Source organism: Martes martes (assembly GCF_963455335.1).
Source record: "Martes martes genome assembly, chromosome: 3".
In the NCBI taxonomy this organism is placed as follows: Eukaryota; Metazoa; Chordata; class Mammalia; order Carnivora; family Mustelidae; genus Martes; species Martes martes.
Genome location: NC_137890.1, coordinates 80,483,157 through 80,510,091, shown reverse-complemented (window position 1 = coordinate 80,510,091; position 26,935 = coordinate 80,483,157). Strand labels below are relative to the sequence as shown.

General features: G+C 36.6%; 1 protein-coding gene across 1 annotated transcript in view; it reads left to right on the top strand.

Moving 5' to 3' along the window:
* IFT88 (intraflagellar transport 88) overlaps positions 1 to 18,227 on the top strand; it is a 146,079-nt gene extending 127,852 nt beyond the window's left edge. Inside the window, exons 25-26 of the mRNA XM_080798204.1 lie at positions 17,579 to 17,689; positions 17,927 to 18,227. Of these exons, the coding sequence (XP_080654330.1) occupies positions 17,579 to 17,689; positions 17,927 to 18,048 (233 nt within the window). The 3' untranslated portion in view covers positions 18,049 to 18,227. The remainder of the gene's footprint in view (positions 1 to 17,578; positions 17,690 to 17,926) is intronic.
* The last annotated feature ends 8,708 nt before the right edge of the window (positions 18,228 to 26,935 follow it).

Below are 26,935 nucleotides of genomic sequence, written 5' to 3'. Positions count from 1 at the left end.
AATATGATTCAGTGAGCAGAAATTAACTTTATAGACAACTTTTTGAGGAACATGTCTTTTATAAAATACATTGTAACCATGTTTTGTTTTTTAAATTTGGAATTTTGTTGTAAGACTATAGTCCAAGGGTAAGTTTTTTGGGATTTGTGTTGTTGTGGTTTTTTTTTTTAAACTAGAATACCTTCTCACAGTTTGGGGGACTTCAGTGGTGTCCCAGGCAGAGTGAACAACTCATGCTTAGTGACCACCACATATGGACAAACAGAAGAGTACAGCCTAAGGAGGTAGGATAGGAAAAGCACATGTAAATACATCTAAATTCAAAGAATCACATCAATAAGATGTAGCTGATCTCTAGGAAAAAAGGGAGTGAGTATGAATGGGGCAAAAAAAGCCTGGAGAAGATGAGAGGGACTGAGGACTCATTGCACCAGAATGTCAATCCTGTCAGCTTCAGTTCCAGGGTAAAGTGCCCTCTTCACCTCAGAAAGCCAAAGAGGAAATGTGCTGAATGCCCTTAGTATCTAAGCATTTGGAAGCTAGTATATAAAAGGGAACTTTATTAGCAATAAGTATTAGAGGAGAGTTGATAGTACTCACTGTGGGACCAAAGTATACTCTGTGCCACAGATTCTGAAGAAATTTCTCTGTGTCGTTCTACCTTGCCGGTCTTATCTCCTAACGTGTCACCTTTTTTTCTGGTACAGTGGTCTCTAAGTCAGGGGGTCAGCACACTTTTTATGTAAAGAGCCAGGTAGTAGACAGTTGAGGCTCCAGGGCCATACACATACTTGTGGTGTCACAAAGGCAGGCACAGACAGCATGTAAGCAAGTGGCTACAGCTGGGCTCCCTGAAACGTCATGTTTGGACACTGAAATTTGAATGGCCTATAAATTTCATGTGTCACAAAATATTGTTATCCTTTCGCTTTTTTCCCCAAGCTTTAAAAATGTCTGAACCATTCTTAGCTCACTAGATGTTCAAAAAGGGGGTAGGCCAGGTTTGGTTCCCAGATTATAATTTGCTAATTCCTGCTCTAGGCCAAGCTCTCCATAAATATTCCTGGGTGTGACAGGTGGGGGCCTTCAGGTTATCCTCTTTCAAAGCGCTGATTTCAGCTATGTGATCCATGCACATAGCTTGTGCAATAAGATTCTTTATCACTGACCTTTTCCTCTTAAAACTGTCTTAACTGTTTACATCCCGGCCACCTCCAAATATGTCATACACATAATAACAGAGTGTGCGAGGTTTTGTGTCTTCAACAGAACATGCTCCTTTCCTTTGGCCCTTGGCTAATTGCCCGGCATTTGAGGTCATTGTAATTAACTTCTCAGTCCTGGTATTCATTCAACATCTATGGACCTCTTTTTCTAAGTCACCATATTGTACATGACCTTGGGCAGGTCACTTTATCTCTTTGTCACAGATTCCTTGTCAGTCAAATGGGAGTGAAAATAGGACCTACCTAATAGGGTTGTTGAGAGGAAGAGATAGATTTAATACATAGAAAACACTTAAGACAGTGTCTGACACAGGCAAGCACCTGATAAGGGTGATTCCTATTTGACCAAGGAGAACCAGGGCAGTACCTGAAATTCTGGTATCCACATGTGGGTATAGTGAGGGTCCATGTTCTTTGCTCTCCTGGATATATGACCTTGGAGTTTGTTACTCTCAGTTTTTCCTACCACAGGGTTACATTTATCAATGCATAAAGGTAAACATCAAGTGTACCTCTCTCTTACTACAGACTACAAAGTTTGCAAAAGGGTTTTTTTTTTAAACAAAAGTCTAGAAATTGTATATGCAAATGAGTGGTGTATTTTGAAGTTACCACTTTGGAAAGCTGGATATTTATTCCAATAATGCTGTTAGTCAAAACATTTGTGAAACTCCTCTTTTGGTATTTCCATCAGGAGCAAATTACAAAAAGCCCAGGAAATCCTATCTAGACATTTTACTGATATATGTAATACATGTATTTAAATCTGATGAAATATGTAAAATATATGTGTATTACATATATCTGTAAAATATATGTACACATTTTATATATACATGAGCACACACACATACATATATACATACACACATATGTTCTATCAGTTCTTTTTTCCTTTTATGTCTTTCTGTTTATCAGTAAATAAGCATTTGTCAAGTTCCTGACCATAGCAGATATTTAGTAAGTGCCAATTCCCTTTCAGCTTCTCCCTCTCCCATACATTTATATACCAGGTACTGAGTTAAGCATTTAAGATATACAAACTATAACTCAAAAATCAATTATTTGGGGTGCTTGGGTGGCTCAGTTTGTTAAGTGTCCAACTCTTAATCTCAGCTCAGGTCTTGATCTCACAGTCATGAGAGTTCAAGCCCTGCATTAGGCTCCATGCTCAGCCCAAATGAGCTTGAAAAAAATGTGATAAATCAGTTATCTTCTTTGCATACATCTTTACTGATTCCCTCCACAGCTTCTTCACCTGAGTACTGCCTATTATAGTAGCTATCACAGTCAACTTTTCCAATTTTTATATATCCCTGTTAGCTGTTTTATTGGGTAATAATACAATTAGGTCAATAGGAGTAGGGAGTAAGGGGTGAAGTTAAACTGAGAATTGCAACTTTAACAATATAAAAAGGATCTGAAGTTTTTACAGTGAAACTAGGTCCAAGCAATGGGCCTTCTAAAATTATACAAGGATTATATCATCTGAGCTGATGATGCCATTACTTTCTTAGATAGTAGGGGTTGGAAGAGTACTTTGGATCCATAGTTATGGTACACTGCCCCTTAACTTTCAAAAGTGACAGAGGCAAAGGAAGATCAGCTTTGTCATAACAAGAGAATAGATCATTTGCAAATCGTGCTACAAAGTACATAGATGTAAATCGGATAGTAGATTCGTGCTGAAGGTCTCAAAAGTGCTGTGTGATGTTCTTCAGTATTTCTAGATATAAACAAAAATTTATTTATACTTACTGAATGAGAGAAGATCTTCCATAGTGATTGCATCTTTGTAGGTACCATCTTGGAGATGGGAGGAGAGAGATCAAAGATATTTTTTAATGTCTAACGGATAGTGAAATCAGAGTTTACAGCTCACCAAAAGAGAATCATTTAAAAGAGATTGAAAAAACGTAAGGGGCACTGTGTTTGTAACATATTCAGAGGAATAGGAAAAAATTTTTAGAAGGTTTCGTTTTAGATAGCACTTTCAAAAAATAAGAAATCAGGGACAGTTGATAGGCGTCCTAGCTTACGAAAAGGGGGATGGATGTTGGAGAATTATCAGATATTGGTTAATTGGACCTTGAAAACTAAAAAAGGCTATTAGATTTTTCAGTGAAGATAATGATGGTAACCCTAAAGAAAGTGGTCTCAGTACACAGTTGGGGCAAAAACCGGATTCCAGTGATTTAAGGAGTGTATGGGATGCAGGAAGGTGGAGAAGAGGAAACAAACTGTTCTCTTTCTAAATAAGTAAAGACTGTCTTCCCTTGGAAAGTGTATTCATTTTTATTTGAAGAGAATGGTGAAAATTTATGTAGTCAGCCTCTTAACTTCACTTAATTTGTTCCATGAATAGTGCCTAAGTTATAAAACTCACTTTCTCACCAAAAAAAGAACTCATATTTTAAAACCTTAACTTTCTAAAATGTTGCAAATAGTTTGCCTTCTTGGTATGAGTTGCCCTGTAAAAACATTGGTCAAGGCAGGATGTAGTCTCTCCTCTAGCAGAAATATCATGAGATTTTCCCTCAAATCTCAAGATTGCAAGGGGCTTTAAAGACAGGAAGGTGTAGGCTATTCTGGGGATAGGAAAAGTGTCTAAAACATAAAGCTATGAAAAGGGATTGTGAATTTACTTTGTCTGGGTATTTATCATTATTAAGACAGCCACATTCTGGAATATCATATGTTAGGAATGTATATATGAATAAGGCCATACTTACTCATATAAACTTTTCACAACTGTATGGAGAGTGCCACACTTTACACTTTGCACACTTTGCCAAAAAGCCATAATTGTAGAATGGGCAAGGAATAGATTGGCAATCAGGAAACCTCGGTTTTGCTGATGGCCTTACCGCTAACTGTGAACTCTTGAACAAGTGACTTTACCTCCTTAGGCCTGTTTTCTCACCTGAAAAATAAAGAGATTAGACTTAACCTTTTTAGTAACATTTATGTATGTTCTTGCTGACTACGAAATTATTACTTCTATTTCTGACAGTAAGATGGACAGAATGTTCAGGGAAACACCTCCAGGAAGCATTCCCTAAAAATGGTGAATATTTGGGGTGGGGGGGGCAAAGAGGAAGGAAAAAAGAAAATAAGAAAATAAAAAAAAATTTTAAATGCATGGCTGAGTTGGCAAGAAAAAGGGAGATTCTTTGGAGGTTAAAAATGAGTAGAGGGGCACTTGGGTGACCCAGTTGATTAAGCATTTGACCTCTTGATCTCTGCTCAGGTCTTGATCCCAGGGTTGTAAGTTCAAGCCCTGATTTAGAATCCATGCTGGGTGTAGAGCCTACTTTAAAAAAAAATTAAGTCCAAAGGAATAAGTGCAGAAGCTGGCATTTGTCCTAGCTAATCCCTGGTGACCTAAAGCCTAGGTTTATAGACCATTCATGGGGAAGAAGAAATACAGTGGCGGCCCCTGTACTGACCTGTCAGAGGTCAGTTCAAACAATCCCTTTATAAAGACAGGATCCTAAACAGGAAATACTGGTAGTGGGTCAACTAGAAAAGGATCTCCCCCACAAATGATGGATTTCCACCTTGGTACTACTGGAATATAAAAAAACAGGAAAAGCTCCCTGGAAAATTCCTAACCATAAACCATCAATCACAGAGTTTTGGAGCTAGAATATGTATTACCTGTATAATATAGATCCTAAAGGATCTGAGATTTGGCATAAAGTAGAAGTGAGTTGGTGCTGCTCCCAGGTACCTAGGAGAAACAAGTTTAAATCTATCCTGAAGGAATATACTATAAATAAGACTCAAATACTTCCTTCAGATAAAGTTACAAAGAATAGGAACGTACAATTTTAAAAAGTCTGAACACATGAGGAAAAAACACTGTGAATGAACAACAACAGAAACTGTAGAATCCATTTTAAAAGACTACAGATGTTTTAATTAGGTAAAAGTATATTTTGAAAGTGAGAGTACAGAGGGATGCCTGGGTGGCTCAGTTGGTTAAGTGCCTGCCTTCGGCTCAGGTCATGATCCCAGGGTCCTGGGATGAGCCCACATTGGGCTCCCTACTCAACAGGGAGCTTGCTTCTCCCTCTGCTTGCTGCTTCCCCTCCTTGTACTCTCTCTCTCTCTCTCTCTCTCTCTCTCTGACAAATTTTAAAAACCTCTTTAAAAAAAAAAGTGAGAATATAGATTATCTCTTGTTATCTGAATTCAAGAACTGAATAGATTCAGATAAATTTTTTTGACAATGTGGTGGTTATCCTTTGGTACCTGAGCTCTTAAACACTTGCTATCTAAAATTTAAGAATTAGCACAGAATCCCTTACTGTCCAAATTCTCACTATAGAATTCTCACATAGGAATCAGATCAAGATAGTGGGCAATACTTGTGTATTTTAAATATGACAAAGGGATAAGAGAATATAAAAGTTACTAAGCAGATAGAAAAGAACCAAATACAACTTCCAAAAATGAAAAGTAGAATTGAAATTAGAAACACACCTATTAGAAAATTTATGGTTAAATAAAGGGTTGGAAAACTACAGTTTACAGATCAGATCTGGCTTGAGCTACCACCTGTTTTTTTCACTGAAGTTTTCCTAGAGCACAGCCATGCTCAGTCTGCCTTCATGCTGCAACAGAAACCATATGGCACACAAAGCCTAAGATATTTACTATCTGGCCCTCTACAGAAAAGGTTTGCTGGCCCTGAATAGATTAGATTAGATTAGATTAGAGAGAATGTATGATTCTCTCTAATCTCTTCGTCCCAGATTAGATCAGATGAAGAGAAAATGTATGACCTGGAAGACAGAGCTGAAGGAGTTACCCAGAATGAAGAACAGAGGGTCATGGTTATAGAAAATAGAGATTGAGGGACATGAGGATGTAGTGAAAAAAGGTCTAGCCTACTTATAATTGGGTTAGAAAGACAGAATGAAGAAAAGGAAATAATGGCCGAGAATTTTCTAGAATTAATGAGATCCTCAAATTATCAAAGTGAGATAATGCTCAAATGGGATAAATAATACATATATCATAGCCAAGTTACAGTATATGAAAGGCAGAAAAACTTTCAGATTTCTCAGTCTAAAAAGAAAACCAGAAATACTGGAACATTGTCAGTGTGTGCAGACAGAATAACTATCAACTTGAAATTGTATGCCATTGAGTCTATAGATCAAGAATGAACACAATATAAAGTCATTTTAGAGCATTTTTAACCAATAGGTTCTCATTAAAAAGAAATTGCAAAGAGGGTACTTCAGACTGAAGAGGGAAAAGCCAGAAGTACAAAAAAAGAAAAGAAAAAAAGCAAATACGATGGCAAATAGGCTATTAAATCTAATTACATTTTGAATATTTTTTTAAAAATGGCAATACTCTGTGTTGTCAAATTTTTTAAAATTAAGGTAAAACTAAATTCCTAGACTGAAGTAACATTTAAGGCAGGGATGTAAGTTGTAATAGAATAAAGTATTCAAAGATCTTCGCTTGTTTGGGAAGAAGGTGAAGATACTGATTAATTTTAGACTCTGTTAAATGTACATATTAAAATATGCCTAAATATATCTAGTAAATATAAAACTAATTGAAATGGGATGGATAACTTCCAAACTAGTAGAGGGTAAATATTCAAATGAACAGGTAAAACAGATGTTATATGTGACTCCAGAAAGGTGGACATCGAAAGTTTTTCTTTTGATACATATGTAGCAATGGAATAAAATATAGTGTCTGCAAATAGACCCAAACATACATAGTCAATTAACCTTTAACAAAAGTGCAAAAAGCAGTTGTGTAGAAAGAGGATAGTCTTTTCAACAAGCAGTGCTGGAATAATTGGAAATCCACATGCAAAAAAATTAACATTGATCTACACCATGCACCATATTAAAAATTAACTCAAAATGGATCATTAAGGAAGGTGTGTGTTGTAATGAGTACTGGGTATTATATAAGACTGTTGAATCATTGAACTCTACTTCTGAAACTAATACACTACATGTTAATTAATTGGGGAAAAAACCCAAATGGATCATATTACTAACTATAAAACTGAAAAGTATAAACTTGCAGGAGAAAATCTTTGTGACTTTGGGATAGCCAGAGATTTCTTAGCTATGACATTAGAAGCATATGATCCGTAAAATTTTTAAATATGGATAAATTGAACTTCATCAAAATTAACTTTTACTTCTCAAAAGACAATCCTGTCAAAGGGAAGAGGGAAGCCAAAATAGGAGAAAATACTTGCAAAACACATATCTGACAAAGGACTTGTATCTGAAATATAAAAAGAGCTCTACAACTCAATACTAAGTAGGAAAACAGCCCAATTATTTGTGGTCTTTTTTTAATCAGGAAAATATTTGAACAAGCACTTCATGAGGAAAAGTAAATGAATGAGCACATATCTGATAAGAATTAATATCCAAAATATATAAGAATGCCTACAACTCAATGACAAAAAACTACATTTTCAAATAGACAGAGGCACAACTGAATAGACATTTTTCCACAGGATGCATGCAGGTGGTTAACAAACACATGAAAATTTGTTCAACATCACTAATCATCAGGGAAACGCAAATCAAAATCTTAATGACATTATCACCTCACACCTGTTAGAATGTCATCTAAATGGTAAGAGATAATAAGTATTGACATGGATGTGGAAAAAAGGAAATCCTTGTGCACTGTTGATGGGAATATAAATTGGTGCAACCACCATGGAAAACAGTATGGAGAATCTTTAAAATATTAAAAATAGAGCTATCATATGATCCAACAATCCCACCTCTGGGTTTGTATCCAGAGGAAATGAAAACAGGATATTAAAGAGATAGCTGCACTCCCATGTTCATTGCAGCATTATTCACAATGGCCAAGACACCTAAGTATCTGTCAACAGATGAAAAGATAAAGAAGATGTGTATATATGCAATAGAATATTAATCAGCCATGAGAAATAAAGAAATTCTGCCATTTGCAACAACGTGAATGAATCTTGAGGGCATTGTGCTAAATGAGGTAAGTCCAACAGAAAAAGGCAAATACTGTTTGATATCACTTACATATGGAAATAAAAAAGCCAAACTTGTAGAAACAGAGAGTAGAATCATGGTTACCATGGTTTCCAGGGGTGACGTTAAGAAGGTAAACAAGTTCTGGAGATCCAATGTGTACAGCATTGTGATTATAGTTAAAAATATTGTCTTATATACTTAAAACTTACTAAGAACTTAAATGTTCTCATCACAAAAAAAAAAAAAGGTAATTATGTGACATGCTGGAGGTGTTAACTAGTGCTATGGTAGTAATCATATTGTAATGTATATGTGCATCAGATCATCACATTGTACACCATAAAGTTACACAATGCTATATGTCAGTTACACCTCAATAAAGCTGTGGGGGGGGAGTGATTCTCCCAAATCTATTATGTTGGTATCTCCCCTGCCATTACCCGCACAGCACACAAACATACACTCCTTCTCTGCTTTGCTATAGATTTCATAAAGATTTACTGTTATTCACAGGGATTTAGGAAAGGTAAACATGTGTCCTCAACATTCTTGGAACTATACACCATATTTGTTACTTAAAATAAACTAAGTCATCAAAAATTTTTAATGAAGAAGGTATACAAATGAAAAGCACATGAAAATATGGTCACTCATTAGTCATGGGGGAAATGCAAATTAAAGCCACAATTAGATACCCAGTAGAATGACTAAAAAAGACTGAGTATACCAAGTGATGGAGAGGATGTGGAGCAATTGTTAATCTCATTCAGTGTTGATGGGAATATAAAATGGTACAACTCTTTTAGAAAGTAGCTTGACAGTTTCTTTTAAAGTTAGACATATACTTACCATACAGCCTAGCTATTCTCCTCCTAGGAATTTATTCAAGAGAAATGAAAGTATGTGTCCATGTAAAGACTTGTACAAAAATATTCATAGGTGCTTTATTTCAAATGCCCCCAAACTGGAAACAACAACAAAAGTCATCATCAACAAGGGAATAGATAAATTGTGGCATGTTTATGCAATGACTCAGCAATTAAATGGAAGGACACACTTTTTCACCAGAACAGTGAAAGAAGCCAGTTTTTTTAAAAAAGAGCACATACTAAAATATAGTGATGGAAAACATCAGTAGTTAACTGAAGATTGGGGTGAATGAATGGGGTAGAGGGTGGGAATGAGGAGTTTCAAAGGGGCAAGAGGAAACTTTGGAGGGTGATAGATTTGGTCATAATCCTGATTATAGTGATGGTTTTATGAGACTCCTCAATCTACACATTAAGTATGTGCTGCTTTTTGTATGTCGATTATAACTCCAGGTAACTGGGGCAGGGACGAGGGTGATCTTCTCCCTTATGCTTCATAGTATAAGGAAGAGGTTTCTGTGTGAGAAACATGGATCAAATCTATTCCTTTGCTAGGGCCATAAAGCATCACATTGCTCTCTCCAATGAACTCTCAACTTCAAAAATTCATAATGGATCTTGTAAGCAGCCTCAGCCGAACCTACAAGGAGTCCAGAAATTCTTTCTACAAGGCCCTTTATGGCACAATGTCAGAAATAGCAATGTCATGAGAATGTCATTGTCATGAGCAATGTCAATGAGAATATGGAAAATGCGTGGGAAGGCTGTACGTGGAAGCAGCATTTGCTGGAGAGAGTAAACATGTGGTTGAGGATTTGATTACACAGACCCGCGAGGTTTTTTATGCAGACTTTAGATGACCTCACTAGGGTGGATACTGAAACAAAAAAGTAAGCCGAGGAAAAGGCCTTAGCCATTAAAGGAAGAATTAGCTATCCTGATGACATTATTTCAAATCATAATAACTGAATAATGAATACCTCAAGTTGAACTACAGAGAAGATGAATACTTTGAGAACATAATTCAAAATTTGAAGTTCAGCCAAAATAAACAACTAAGGAAGCTCTGAGAAAAGGTGGACAAGGATGAGTGGATAAGCACAGCAGCTGTAATCACTGCATTTTATTCTTCAGGCAGAGATCAGATAGTCTTCCCAGCAGGCATTCTGCAGCTTCCCTTCTTCAGTGCCCAGCAGTCTAACTCATTGAACTACGGAGGTATTGGCACGGTCATAGGACATGGAATCACCCATGGCTTTGATGACTATGGCAGAAATTGTAACAAGGATGGAGACCTTGTTGGCTGGTGGACTCAGCAGTCAGCAAATAATTTTAAAGACCAATCCCATACTGGTACAATGCTGTACCAGTATGGAAACTCTGGGACCTAGCATGTGGACAGCAGCTCAATGGAATTAATACATGGGAGAAAATATTGCTGATAATGGAGGTATTGGCCAAGTATACAGAGCTTATCAAAATTATGTTAAAAAGAATGGTGAAGAAAAATTACTTCCTGGACTTGACCTAAATCACAAACAACTATTCTTGAACTTTGCCCAGGTGTGGTGTGGCACCTACGGGCCAGAGTATGCTGTCAATGCCATTAAAACAGATGTTCACAGTCCAGGGAATTTCAGGATTATTGGAACTTTGCAGAACTCCCCCTGAGTTTTCAGAGGCCTTTCATAAGAATTCATACATGAATCCAGAAAAGAAATGCCTAGTTCAGTGATCTTAAGAAAAAGAGGTGTGGCCCTAGGCTAGACTTGCCAACACCACAGAAATGGGGAATTCTGTCCATAGAGGTCACTGTAATTACGAGGGGGTAGTTCAGAGATGACAGAGCATTTTATTAGAAATGAAGTTAGGTTATTCTGAAAAAGGTATGGAGAGAGGAGGGGGAGGTCTGGTGTTTATCAAATCAATCACTTCTCGCTGTATAATGCTTGGTCTCTGAAGATACTACCATTTATTTCTGTTTTTCATATGATCTGCCAGTTTGAAAACAGTGTTAACCAGTTGATGTAGACTGGGATTTCTAATCAACAGGAGATTAAAAAGATTGAAGCATACGGTTGGCTCCAACAGCACAGCTGCAGCATGAGGGTTAAAAACACATTGCCTAACTACTTATTTTTACTTTTTTTCTGAGATCATTTTAAGCTACTCTTAGGGCTAAAATGAATGTCTGAAACTGGTTTTATTATACCTGCTTTCACCGATACTGAAATTCTTGGGGCTTCCTGCAATTTTCTAAGCAATTTCTTGTTCTCTCTCTGTGTGTGTCAAAACTTGATCTTTTTAAGAGATTTGTAGTAATGTATAAATAATAATTTTTATATCTAATTATTAACTACATTTATGACTAAGTTATTACTATTATAGGTAATCATTGAATATTGACGTTTCAGACAGATAAATACTTACAGACCAATATCTGTAAAGTGATGCACAAATGAAGATTTGAGACTTTTTAAACTTATCAGTCATATTGATAAAAAGCTTTAAGCACAAGCTCAGGATTAAAAATTGCCATTGAACAGTTGTCTAAAGCAGGATTTTCCTTGTTGGATAATGTGTTCTGTAAATATCTATTCAGTCTAATTGATCTGTAGTGTTGTTCAACTGCTCTGTTTCCTTTTGATCTTCTGGCTGGTTGAGCCATTATGGAAAGTAAGATACTGAAATCGCTTACTATTACTGTGTTACTATCTTTTCTTCTTTTAGTTCTGTCAATATTTGCTTCATATATTGAGTGCTCTGCTGTTAAGGTGCATATATAATTGTTATGTCTTCCTGGTGAATTAGTCCTTTGATCATTATATAATGTCCTTTGTCTCTGTGACAGTTTTTGACTTAAAATCCATTTTGCTTGAAATAAGTATGGGCATTCCTGTTCTCTTTCTGTTACCATTTACATGGAATATCTTTTTTCATCATTTTACTTTTCAGCCTGTGTATGTCATTATATCTAAAGTTAGTCTCTCCTAGATAGCATATAGCTGGATTTTTTATTTTTAACCCATCAGCCGCTCTAGGTCTTTTTATTGGGGATTTTAATCCATCCATATTTAAAATAATTACAGATAGGGAAGTATTTACTATTGCCATTTTGTTAATTATTTTGTTTGCCTTTAGTTATTTTTTTTTAAAGATTTTATTTATTTATTTGACAGATGGAGGTCACAGAGAGGCAGGCAGAGAGAGAGGAGGAAGCAGGCTCCCTGCTGAGCAGAGAGCCCGATGCGGGGCTCGATCCCAGGACCCTGGGCTCGATCCTAGGACCCTGGGATCATGACCTGAGCCGAAGGCAGAGTCTTTAACCCACTGAGCCACCCAGGCGCCCCATGCCTTTAGTTATTTTGTCTTCTTCCTATCTTGCTGCCTTTTGTGTGTCATTGTTTTTTTTTTTTTTTTCATTTATTTGTTTTTATTTTTATTTTTTGTAACAGCATACTTTGAATCCTTTCTCATTTTCTGTGCATCTTCTGTAGGTATTTTCTTTGTGGTTACTGAGAGAATTACATAAAAGATGCTATAGGTAAAACAATCTATCTTAAACTAATAATAACTTAAATCACATACAAAAACTTCACTCCTTTACATTGCCCCAACACTATGTTATCAGTGTTACAAATTACATCTTTTTATCATTTGTATTCATTAAAATAATTTAATGGTTATATTTTATGCTTTTATCTTTTATATTCTATACCTGAATTAAAAGTGTCTTATGTACTACCATGACCATATTACTAGATTCTGTATTTATCTCTATATTTATCTTACTAGATTCTGTATTTATCTCTATATTTACCTTTATGGAGAGCTTTATATTTTCTCTCTTTTTTTTTTTAAGATTTTTATTTATTTATTAGAGAGAGACACAGCAAGAGAGGGAACACAAGCAGGGGGAGTGGGAGAGGGAGAAGCAGGCTTCCCGCTAAGCAGGGAGCCCAATGTGGGGCTCAATCCCAGGACCCTGGGATCATGACCTGAGCCGAAGGCAGACGCTTGATGCCTGGGCCACCCAGGCGCCCCACTTAATATTTTCATATGATTTTCTCTTACAGTATAGTATCCTTTCGTTTCAACTTGAAGGATTCTGTTTAGCAGTTCTTGCAGGGTAGCTCTAGTGGTGATAAACTCCCCCAGCTTTTGTTTATCCAGGAAAGTCTACTTCTCCATCCTTTTTGAAGGACAGTTTTGCCAAATATAGTATTCTTGGTTGTCAGAGTTTTCTTCTAGCACTTTGAAGATACTATTCTGCTCTCTTATAGCCTGTAATGTTTCTGTTGTGAAAGTTCATTGTGTGCTAGCTCCCTTGTCTATGATGAATTAGCTTTTTTCTTGCTCGTTTTAAGATTCTTTGTCTGAATTTTCAGTTTGATTACAGTGTGTCTCAATGTGCATCTTTTTGGGTCCATCGTATTTGGAGTTCCTTGAGTTCTTAAATTTGGATATTCATTTCCTTTCTCATATATGGGAAGTTTTCATCCATTATTTCTCTTTCTGAGATCCTATAATATGTATATTGATATGTTTAGTCCCAAAATCTGAATTATGTCTCATAATTCTTTTAGGCTTTCTTTACCTTTCTTCATTCTGTTTTCTTTTTGTTCTTCTGATATAGTAATTTCAAATGACCTATCTCTGAGTTCACAGATCCTTTATTCTGCCTAATCACATCTGTTTTTGAATACTTGTAGTAAATTTTTCAATCCAGTTATTATATTTTTCAGCCTCAGAATTTCTCTTTGGTCCTTTTTTAGTTTCTATCTCTGTTGATAGTTTACTTTTATTCATGCTTCATTTTCCTGATTTTATTGTCTATCTGTGTTCTCTTGTAGCACATTGAACTTATTTAAGAAAATTATTTTGAATTTTTTGTCAGGTAATCAGTAGGTCTCCATTTCCTCAGGATCAGTTTCTGAAGATTTGTTTTATTTCTGTCATTGGGCTGTGTTTTCATGTTTCTTGTGATTTCTTCATTTGAAAAAACAGCCACTTTTCTCTGGTTTTAGGGGGCTGGGTTTGTACAAGAGAAACTGTCACAGTTCAGGCCCACTAGAGACCATGGGAATTTCTCAGAGTTTTTATTGGTATGAACCTTCTCTCAGCTTCTACATGTAATTTCCTAATTAGAAAGGTTTCTGGATTTGTAATCTCTTGCTTCTTCTGATGTCTGTGGTGCTGCAGGATCTCTAGCACTGCAAAGGCTACTGAGCCCTCTTTTGTTCTCAGCAACCCCATGCATCCAAGATGTGCCAGTTCCCCATTAGTGCTGTGAGTCAGGTGAGACCAGGCCCTTGGAAATCACCACCACCACCACCACCACCACCACCACCAGCACCACCACCACCACCAAAAGCTGGACTATTGGATGTACATTCCACTCTAATCATCACCCTTGCTCAGGAAGAAGCCATGAGCTAGATACTTTCCCCTGATCACATAGAAGCTACTATGTGCAGTGAGGGAAGGTACTCTGGCAGTGCAGCAAACCACCAACCAGGTATTTTGTTTCCTCATCACTCCAAGTCAGGCAAGACAAACCAGTCTTTCACGCAGTTCCCTGAAAAACCAAAATGTTGGATGTATGTTCTACTCTTCTTTTTCATTCCCAAGGGAGAATCTGCATGGGCTATTTTCCCAATCATGAGTTCTTCTGGCTTGTGATAGGGGCTGACACAGTTGAAATCAAATGGCTTTTCTTACCTTTTTCAGTGCAAGTGTTCTTCAATTTGAGTTTATCTGGGGTACTGCAACTTCCAAACTGGTTTCTGGAGTTCTCATAAAGGTTTTTTGGACTGTATATTGTCAAGTTGGTATCTTTGTGAGGAAAAAAGATCTAGGGTTTCCTATTCTGCTGTCTTGGTGACCATAAAATTAAGTGTTGATATATGCTACCATATTAATCTCAGAAATTTTGTTCATTTCACTTACTGACCTGATACTTTCAAAATCTTGGCCATTTTAGTAGCGTTGAATTATGTGAAGGTTTAAATTATATAATATTTGATACCTACAAAAGAATCAATGTAGCACTCTTAAGTTACAAAGCATATAAAGTTCAAATTAATGAAGCCATCATAAAACATAAACAAACATCATAAGACATTAGAACCAGAACATTACTGTTATGCCTACCTATGTGCTTTTTCCTACCCCATCTCCTCCCTTCCTCACAGGTAACCACTGTGATATTTCTTTTTTATGTTTTATATATATTTAAGTTTATATTTTTTTAGCTTCTCGCCTTTTCACATACAATGCATGCAAACACTGTTTTTTAATTTTGCTTGTTTTTAAGCTTTCTAAATGGTATCACTCAGTATGTAGTGTTCTTTTTTTCACTTACTATAAGGCTAAGTAAGTTTAAATACTTTTATATGTTTAATTGACCAATTGTATTGTTTACTTTGGGAATTATCTATATACATTGTCCATTTCATAGGGATATTCTGTTTTTTCTGGTATAGGTAAGTTTCAGGAATCCTTATTACTCTATAAATTCTATGATTCTAAGATTTTTCTCTTATAAAAGTATCATTTATAAGTTTTAGTGTTCATTGATTGATAATTCAGATAATAAATTGATCTCCATATTCTTGGTTTTAGAAGCTACTTGATATTTTAACTTTTCTCTAGGAAATAGTAATTGTTGTTTGTTGTTATAATGAAATGCATATAATAACTTGTTTCATTATTTAGGGATAAAACCTACCCAGACTTCCAAATGCTTATTGATCCATTTACACCTACCCATGTATGGCAGTGTTACTCCATGAAAGTTGATTGAAAATGATGAAATGAGGATATTCACAATATACCTTCACTGGTGTTTATAATAGAAAATGTTTAAAAACTATATTTTTGGCTTTTCAGTTGGACATTTGAAGTTTTTCTAGGAAGGTCAGTTTTTATTTTTTGAAGTTTGCTTGTTCTACAAGAGTGGAATCCTTTGGTATGTTAGAATTTCAGAAGGGCTGTGGTTGCCTGAGGGAGATGTCAGAGTTTTCTTTTATTCACATAGGTAACCCATATCTATATGAAAAGTGAAAAAAGAAATACTGCCTAGAGCAATGGTTTTCAAACTTTTTGACCTGAGCTCACTTAAGCCCCTTGAAAAATATGCATTTACACTTACAGATGGAAAAGATGGGCTTAAATGTAACAAAAAATTAGAGAGGAGCAAAATAATAAAAAATATACCAAAATATGTGGACCCATTCAGAGCCTAAATCTAAGGATATTATTGGGGGGAAATGGTAATTTTTTATAAGAACTTAGAGAAGACTTATAATTTTTACAAAGTTGGCCACCATTAAAATGTGGGGATTTTAAAGACCATCTTGTTTTGGTTTATTCCTAGAGACATTATCAATAAACTAAAATATAAAGTATACTCAGGAAAAAAATGATCAGTAAATTTGATAGACAATTCTCGTTAAAAGTGAAGCTCCCATAATAGCAAAAAATGACATTGTGGGAATTTTATGGGAATGAATTAAAAACTGTGGGGCTAGAGGAGTATTTCTTTAAAAAAATATAATGGAATTTTAAGGTTGAGAAGCATTACTAATATTTCCTACTAATGTGAGTCTTCAGCCCTGTCTGAAAATCTTCAGTGATATGGATTGCAGTATTTCCCATGGCAGCCAGTTCATATTTGGATGCTATAATCCTTTTAAAGTTTTTCCTTACACTGAGCCAAAATCTATTCTATAGAGGGCAAATCTAATCCTCTCCTATATGAACATCTTCCAAATGTTTAAAGAAAGTAATTTTATGATCTAGGTCCTCTCCCACCGTCTTCTGCGGTTTTTCATTTGATTGATTTTAGGGCCACTCACCAGCCTTGTAATGAGGTTGATGATACAGTACATACTGGTCTTATGACTTCCTGTTTGTTTCTCCAGTTGCTCTTTGTTCTTTGCTAGGTTATATTCATCAACATGGTCTCTGACTTCTCACCAGTGAATCCAGAAAATTGAAACCTATAACTAAGCATACATGTGAAAGACTACATATAAAGACTACTTTTAAATGATGTTTTATCTGTGTTATAGATTCTCAACAAGAGGTTTCTTTGAAGTTTCAGGAAACAAGAATTATATCCCTCAGAATTTGGCTTCCAAATGAAACAACCTGTTTCTTGGCAAATAAGTATACTTTAAGATTCATATTGTACAGGACGCCTGGGTGGCTCAGTTGGTTAAGCAGCTGCCTTCGGCTCAGGTCATGATCCCAGCGTCCTGGGATCGAGTCCCACATCGGGCTCCTTGCTTGGCAGGGAGCCTGCTTCTCCCTCTGCCTCTGCCTGTGCTCGTGCTTTCTCTCTCTCCCTCTCTCTCTCTGACAAATAAATAAATAAAATCTTTAAAAAAAAAAAAAAGATTCATATTGTAGTGTTAGTTTTCTCAACATATTAAAAAAATGCATTTTTATCTTGTGTTTTCAGATAGTGGCCAGAGCTATAGTGCCAGTAGTAAAGGTGAACGACTAAGTGCCAAACTCAGAGCTTTACCTGGGACAAATGAACCTTATGAAAGTAGCAGTAACAAAGAAATAGGCAAGTACTGGTATTCCCCACCCAGTTCCTACAGGCATAACAGGTCTGGAGAAGATTTGGTGAGATGGCAAAAATGTATAATTGGGCATTAAGAATTTTTCATTTACAGACAAAATTTTAAATGACTTGGGAGAGCATTTCTGTTCACTCAGTTCAGTTTAGCTTATGAGACAAATTGGTTTCACATTTGTTGTTTTTCCTTATTATTCTAATACAACAATCTATTTTGAAACCTAGATGCCTCCTATGTGGATCCACTTGGCCCTCAAGTAGAAAGACCAAAAACTGCAGCCAAAAAAAGAATCGATGAGGATGATTTTGCTGATGAAGAATTAGGAGATGATTTGCTTCCCGAATAATATACACTATAAATTTTACTTATTAAGGAAAAGAAATTGCCTTACAAGATATACTTATGTGAAACTTTGGATTAAACACCCAAATTTTAATTTTGTACACTGTCAAAACCTTAAGTGTATTCTGTTTTATGAGATGGGTCTAAAGTTTTGTTTTGTATGGAATAAAGATTTGTGAAACTAATACGTTAGTGACTTCCTTACTCTTGAAAATATTGACCACAGTAAGAAATACATTTTGTAGCACTGACCAGTACCTACACATCTGTGTAAGTATGTGGGTGTGCTCACAAAAATTTACCCTACTACTGTAGTGCATGCTGGTATTTTCTGTGATTTCATTAAAACAAAGTTTTAGCAATGAAAACACTACATTGATTTTATGGTTCACAGCTTGTTTAAAATACAGTGTTAGGACATATCATTGATGGATCTGTAGTTAAGCTTAATTACTTAGAGTTTAGAAACTGTTAAGACTTTAAAAGTTGTGCCTCACAGGAATATAATACCATTAAAACAGTTATGTTTTAGATACTATAGTAAGAGAAAATACCAAACCATAAACCTATTTCTCTTTTCTGTATTTCCTTTCTTCCTTCAGTCCAGGGCCATGTACCAATAGCACTGAGCAATGACAGCTCTAAGAAGGCTTTTCCCATTCATGACTTGGGGTATGGGATGGAGGCCAGGACTGCCTGCATTTTTCTTTAGCAATGTGTTTAGCTGATCATTAATGGTCAGAGGAATTTCAATGATGGGGCAATCAGAAGAGGCTTATCTTTAACACCTCACTAGAGGGTGGTCCCACCCATCTTACTTAACATTGTCTCCACAATGTGCACAATACTGTTAGGTGCAAGAAGAGGAAAACCAAAATTAGATCATAGTCCCTGCTCCCAAGATGGTTATGATCTAATGGGGGAGGCATTCAACAAGGGCACTAAACATCTATGTGCAAGATTCTGTGGATACGGCCGTGAACAAGACAGAACAAAACTCTGCCCTAAAGAGCTTAAATCCTATGAGGAAGACAGACAATAAATATATATATATATATATTTTTTTTTTTAAAGAATTTAGATGTTGCTAAGTGCAGTTAATTAAATGGAATAATGTAATAGGGAGTGATGGTGGTAAAGGGAGGGACTCATTTAGATGGACGAGTCAGGGAAGACCTTTCAAGCAGGTGGCATTCATATTAACACTAGAATGATGAAATGACGAACACTGAAATTGGAATGATTTGTCTATGTTAGAGGTTATTTCAATTAGAGTGATAGTAAGTTAGAGGGCTTGGGGCCCACCAGGGTGGGTGGTGTATACAAGATAAGCAAGAAAGTGCAAGGAGGTGAGGACCAAGAGGACCAAGAGGTAGGCAAGGGCCAGATCACATAGAACCATAGAGTTTGGGTCTTCCTCTAACAACAATAATAGAGAAGCCCTTACAAAGTTTTGCAAAAGGAAGGAGAGTGATAGGATTTGATTAAACTTTAGAAACTGACAATCACACCAGTTGCCATGAAGATGAATTGACAGGTGGGCAGGTTGGAAGGGAAGGAAATGGTTGGAACTACTAGTAGCATGGGCAAGAGATGAAGGTGACTGAAACCAGGTTTTACTTTTTTCTTTTTATTATTTTATTTTTAGAGTTTTTATTTATTTATGAGAGAGAGAGAGCGCGGGCATGAGTCGGGGAGCGGCAGGCAGAGGAAGAAGCAGGCTCTCTACTGAGCAAGAAGCCCAATGCAGGACTCAATCCCAGGACCCTACTAGGATCATGACTATTGCCAAAGGAGATGATTAACTGACTAAGCCACCCAGGCATCCTTTATTTTTTATTTTTTTAAAGATTTTTATTTATTTGACAGGGTGAGAGCACAAGCATGGGGAGGGACAGAGGGAGAAGGAGAAGCGGACTCCCCAGATGAGCAGGGAGCCCTATTCAGGGCTCTATCCTGGGACTGCGGGATCATGACCTGAGCTGAAGGCAGATGCTTAACCAAATGAGCCACCCAGGCACCCCTGAGACCAGGTTTCTAGCAATAGACATGAGAATTGGTCAATTCAGTATCATTTTGGATGCAGACATCAGAAATATTTACTAATGAATTGAATATGGGGATATGGGAAAGAGAAGAAGGGATGAGCAACTATGAGGAACCGGGAGGTGTGGATGGGGGTGGGGGGAGGCATCAGCCATGATTTAACCATCCTAAATTCAAGATGTCTCTTCAGCATCCAACTGGAGATACAAACAGTGCAGTTAGATTTACAAAACCTGGAAACTGGAAGAGGTAAGGGGCTGGAGATGCAAGGTGGGGAACTCTCAGTGTAGGGATAGTATTCAATACCACTGCCATTGAATGAGGCCACTTAGAGAAAGTGAGGATGGAGAAGTCTAAGCAACCAGCCCTGGAGGTCAGGAGAGATGAGGTCAGGGGGAAAAAAAAAAAGACTGAAAGGAGCAGTAAGTGATGTAGGAAGTTTCACATTTGAGGGGAGTGGGACTTCCAGTTCTAAGGAGGATGCAATAGGTCATATTAGGCCAATGCTCCTACTGTAACAAATGGGGGGGGGGACAACAAATCATTGCAAAAATCACTGGAAAGCTATGGGAGCAAAAAGATTAAACTAAAATTCCAGACTGGAAAGAGTTCATTCTAGATGAGTTGATGATCTGGCTGTCTTCATCTGTAGAGACATTTGTCAATTTTGAGCATGGGCTGAAATTGGGGTTGGCCAGAAACAGGGGGTCTTCTAGGAAAAAAAGAAACTAGGGGCGCCTGGGTGGCTCAGTGGGTTAAAGCCTCTTGCCTTTGGCTCAGGTCATGATCTCAGGGTCCTGGGATCGAGCCCCACATCAGGCTCTCTGCTCAGCAGGGAGCCTGCTTCCCTTCCTCTCTCCCTCTGCCTGCCTCTCTGCCTACTTGTGATCTCTATCTGATAAATAAAATCTTAAAAAAAAAAAAAAGAAAAAGAAACTAGCAGAACTTGTAGTTATATGGTTGTGGTTGGCACAACACACTAAAAACTTCAAGAAGTCCCAAATTTCTGACCAGTTTTCCACCATGGGCATTTGCTGAGCTTTGTGATTGTGCTGGAGGCTATAGGGTTTTAAAGTTTTAAAAGTCTAAGAAAGAGATTTAAAGTTAAATCTCCCACAATCTTAGGGTGCTTAGGGGACAAAGTTCCGCTATAGGGAAGGGCTTTCCACAAATACTCAATTTGTCTACCCTCAAGACATTTGCTATTTTGTGAGCTGTGTGGAGTAGGAGGCTAATGGTCTAAATTCAAAACCTCCAGAGGCTGATTTGACTCTTGCTGTCTTCCACAGTTGAGGAGATAGATTTGCCAGGCTCTCGATCAAAAGCCTGGAAGGATAGATATGAACCAGGGGTGGACTGACTTACAAAAACTGCAACCCAGCCCCAACCCAGCTCAATCCCTGATTGGACCAACATCATTAGTACCAAATCATCTCTGACTAGCAGAAGAAAGAAGAACTTTCTTAGGTAACAATATCATTTGTAGTTCCCATGGTTCTTATATATATAACATTAGGCATACAGTAAGAAATAAAGAGTAAGAAAATAGCCAATAAACAAAAGAAAACATAAATAGAAGAAGGCCCTTAGATAATCCAGATAATAGATCTAACAGGCTTTACAATATGATTATTATATTAAATAAAATAGAGAAAGACAAAATGGATGAAAAGAGAATTTCATCAGGATACTGGAATCTATGAACAAGAATCAAAAGGATAACCTAGAACTGAAAGATACAACGTTTGAAATTAACTTATTTGGATGGATTTAACAATGTACTGAACACAGCAAAAGTCAGAATTAGTGAAGCCATCATTAGAAAATATCAGAATTGAAGCACAAATGAAATAAGAATGGAAAGAATAAAGTAGATGAACAAATAATCCAGTCAAGAAATGGGCAGAAGACATGAACAGACATTTCTCCAAAGGAGACATAAAAATGGCCAACAAACACATGTGCATCAGGGAAATACAAATCAAAACCAGAATGAGATACCACCTCACACCAGTCAGAATGATTAAAATTAACAAGTCAGGAAATGTTAATAAATGTTGGCAAGGATGCAGAGAAAGGGGAACCTCTTACACTATTGGTGGGAATGCAGGCTGGTACAGCCACTCTGGAAAACAGTATGGAAGTTCTGTTAAAGTAAAAATAGAGCTACCCTATGACCCTGAAATTGCACCGCTAGGTATTTATCCAAAGATACAAATGCAGTGATCCAAAGGGGCAACTGCACACCAATATTTATAGCAGCAATGTCCACAATAGCCAAACCGTGGAAAGAGCTAAAATGTCCATTGACAGATGAATGGATAAAGAAGATGTGATAGATACATACACACACACACAATGGAATATTACTCAGCCATTAAAAAATGAAAACTTACCTTTTGCAATGATGTTGATGGAACTAGAGGGTATTATGGTAAGTTAATCAGAGAAAGACAATTATCATATGATTTCATTCATATGTGTAATTTAAGAAACAAAACAGCGGATCATAGGGGAAGGGAGGGACAAATAAGATGAAATCAGAGAGGGAGACAAACCATAAGAGACTCTTAATTACAGGAAACAAACAGGGTTGCTGGAGGGGAGGTAGATGGGGGGATGGGATAACTAGGTGGTGGGCATTAAGAAGGGTATGTGATATAATGAACACTGGGTGTTATATGCAACTGATAAATCACTGAACTCTACCTCTGAAACGAATAATATATGTTAATTAATTGAATCTAAATAAAATTAGAAAAATTAGAAAAAAGAATAAAGCAGATGGTAAGAGCAGATAAGAATAAAAAATAAAATAAAAAATGATAAGACTAAAGAATAAAGCAGATGATAAGATAATCATCTGCTTTATCATCTTATTTAAGCTTTATCCTCATTATTTAAGCTGGGTGGCTTAGAGGTTAAGCATCTGTTTTCAGCTCAGGTTATGATCTCAGGGTCCTGGGATTGAACCACCCATCAGGCTCCATGCTCATCGGGCTCCCTCTAGACCTCCTCTCCACTTGTGCTCCCTCTCTCTCTGTCTCAAAGTAAATAAAATCTTAAAAAAAAAAAAAAAAAGGTAGGGGTGCCTTAGTGGCTCAGTCCATTAAGTGTCTGCCTTCAGCTCAGGTCATAATCCTAGAGCCTGAGATCGAGCCCCACCTCTGGCTTCCTGCTCAGCAGGGGAGTCTGCTTCTCCCCCACCCCCTGCTCATGCTCTCTCTCTCTCTCTCTCTTTCAAATGAATGAATAAAATCTTTTTTAAAAAAGCAGAAAATTTAAATAAACATAATAAGACTCTCAGAAAAGAAAGAGAATGGAGTAAAAGTAACATTTGAACAGACAGTGTCTAAAATTATCCCAAATTGATGAAAGTTATCAACCCACAGATGCAGGAAGCTCAGTGAACACAATGAAAGTAGATTCACAGAAAACTACACCCTAGAGATATGTTTAAATGTTGAAAAACAAAGACAAAGAACTGCTTTAAAATAGAATAAAAAGGACACAGTACCTTCAGAGGAACAATAATATTACTTAGGATTGACTTCTCCATAGAAATTATGGAACCAGAAGGCAATAGAATAACATCTTCAAAAGTGCTGAAAGAAAAAAACAAAAAAACAAAAACCCTGCCAACCTAGAATTCTATTCCAGTGAATATATCTTTCAATATATCTTTAAGGTTAAAGACTTCTAAGACAAATAAAATTTGAGAAAATGAATTACCATAGACTAGCTCTATAGAAAATACTTAAAGTATTTCTATAGGCTAAAGGAAAATTATCCTGGAAACCATGAAAGACAGGGTGAAAAACACCAAAGAGGTAGGGGGATATATAAAAGAATAGTGACTACTTAAAACAACAATAGTAATGATTTGTGGGGTTTTTAACATATATAGAAATAAAATATATAACAATAGTAGCCCAAAGACTGGGAGGAAGTATTAAGTTGCTCTAAGGTTACTATATTGTTCAGATAGTAGCAGACCATAATGTCAAAGATGCATATTGAAGTTTCTAAAGTAACAACTGAAATAAAAGGATATATGATTAAAAATCTAATAGAATAACTAACAAACACAAAAATACTGAGAACATCACCATCTTGCAACCACCACAACAGTAACTGATTCAAGAGTCAGTTTTTCTAAAGCAAGTGGAGGAAAGTTTGATGAGAGTAGTACATTTACACAGCCTCAAAGTATTTCCCCTCAAATTACTTATTAATTACAAGACAGAAAATCCTAATTTTGGATAAATTTGGTGGACACAACCTTAATTTGTGACCAAAATTAACATGACCAATAATAGGACAAACTAAAACCATGTGCCTCCTGATGTGATACACTGAGAGAGCCCAAGATTTCTTAGTTGATCTTCCTGCCAAAAACACCTAACTCAATCCCTACTCATGAGAAGGATCCCAAATTGAGGAATATCCTACAACATTACTGGCTGAACTTTTCAAAAATGTTAAGATCATGGGGTGCCTGGGCGGGTCAGTGGGTTAAGCATCTGCCTTCGGTTCAGGTCATGATTTCAGGGTCCTGGGATCGGGCACCGCATCAGGTTCCCTGCTCAGTGGGAATCCTGTTCTCCCTCTCCCACTCCCCCCTTGCTTGTGTTCCCTCTCTTCCTGTGTGTCTCTCTGTCAAAAATAAATAAATAAAATCTTTTAAAAAAGTTAAGATCATGAAAGACAAAAAATATCAGAGGAAATGGTCCAGATTAAAGGAGATAAAGAGGGGCGCCTGGGTGGCTCAGTGGGTTAGAGCCGCTGCCTTCGGCTCAGGTCATGATCTCAGGGTCCTGGGATCGAGTCCCGCGTCGGGCTCTCTGCTCAGCGGGGAGCCTGCTTCCTCCCTTCTCTCTCTGCCTGCCTCTCCGCCTACTTGTGATCTGTCTGTCAAATAAATAAAAAAAAAAAAAATAAAGGAGATAAAGAGACATGTCAATGAAATGTAGTGCATGATCCTCATTCAGTCCTGGACTGGGGGAAATTTGTTCTAAAGGACATTATAGGGACAACTTTATATATGAATAGGTCTGTCTATTAGATAACCTATTAGCTGTAAAATTTCCTAATTTTGATAATTATATTGTGGTTACATAACTGAATGCCCTTCTTCCATAATACATTACCAAAGTATTTTGGAACAAAGGATCCTGATGTCAGAAAAAAATACAATGATAAATGTGGAAAAATGTTAACAATTAATGGATTTGTGTGAAGGGCAAATAGAGTTATTTGTTCTATTCTTACAACTTTTCTATAAATCTGAAATTATTTCAAAATAGAAGTTTTTTAAGTTAATGAAGGATAAAATATAACAAAAGTACTTGATTCATCCAAAAAAGGCAGGAAAGGAAAAACAAAGGAAAAAACGGATGGACAAATAGAAAACAAACAGGATGGTAGGACTTAAACCCAATTAGTATTTACACATTAGTAAGTATAAAAAAGTAAGCCAGATTATATTAATAATTACATAATTTATAAGTAAATACTTGTTATAGTAACACAGTATTTTAAGTTATTATATATAACTTATATAAACCCAATTATATTAGTATTTACACATTAGTAAGTATAAAAAAGTAAACCAAATTATATAAATAATAATAAAATTAGTAAATACTAATTGTATTAATAATTATACTATTAAATACAGTAAATGTAAAAAGATTAAATATTCCAGTTAAATGACAAAGCTTATCAGATTGGATTAAAAATTAAATCAAACTATATGTTACTTAGAAGAGACACATTTTTTTTTAAGTCCACATCCATGCTGGGTTTGGAGCCCAATGTGGGACTTGAACTCAAGACCTGAACTGAGATCAAGAGTCAGATGCTTAACCAACTAAGCCACCCAGGCATCGCAAGAGACATTTTAAGCATAAGGGCACAGACCGGTTGAAAATGAAAAGATGGGAAAAGATACACTGTACAAACATTAATCAAAAGGAATAAGGACTAAGGGAGTGGTTAAGTATGTGAAAGTGTGCCAAAAAAATCTAATAATTAGAGAAACACAATTGACTTTGGCAATAATTATATCACTTCAACTTTGTTAAAAGTTATTGCAATGAAGTGTTGGGGATAAATAGCCAACTGGGATAGGTTGAGCAGAAAGTAAAAAATGAGGTTTTGGAGCCAGAGAAGGGACACAACTCATAACATTTTGTTATAAAAGGAAGCAAATCAGGGGCACGTGGGTGGCTCAGTCAGTTAAGAGGCTGCCTTTGGCTCAGGTCATGATCCCAAGGTCTTGGGATTGGACCCCACATCAGTCTGGCGCTCTGCTCAGCGGGGATCCTGCTTCTCTCTCACCTTCTGCCTGCCGCTCCCTCCTGCTTGTGCTCTCGTTCTGTGTCAAATAAATAAATAAAATCTTAAAAAAAAAAAAAGTAAGGAAATTAGATGGTTGTTAGAGCAGGAACCGGGGTCAAGAGTTTATCAAATGTATCAGGAAAGAAGGCAGAATATGTTAAAGTGAATGCAAATAGGTTAGTATTTGGTGGTAGAAAAAAAAATAGCTTTCATTTGTGGGTATGGAACATTTGGTGAGGAGGGAAATGAGTAGTAGAGATTTGATAGAGAGGAAATGTAATTAATAATCTTGGTAAAAGGGAATAGAACTGGGAAAATGTAATAGATGTGTGTGTTGAATGCTAATCTGAGATTTATGGTCAGAAATTAGAATGGAGTCTAGTCAACCAAGTTGTATGATTTTAATGGAGTTGGGATTATTATTAGCAAATATTAAGAGGAAAAAAGGAACAAGGAATTAACGGTGTTTGCAAGGGTGTGGTAATAGTGCTGAACCATGAACT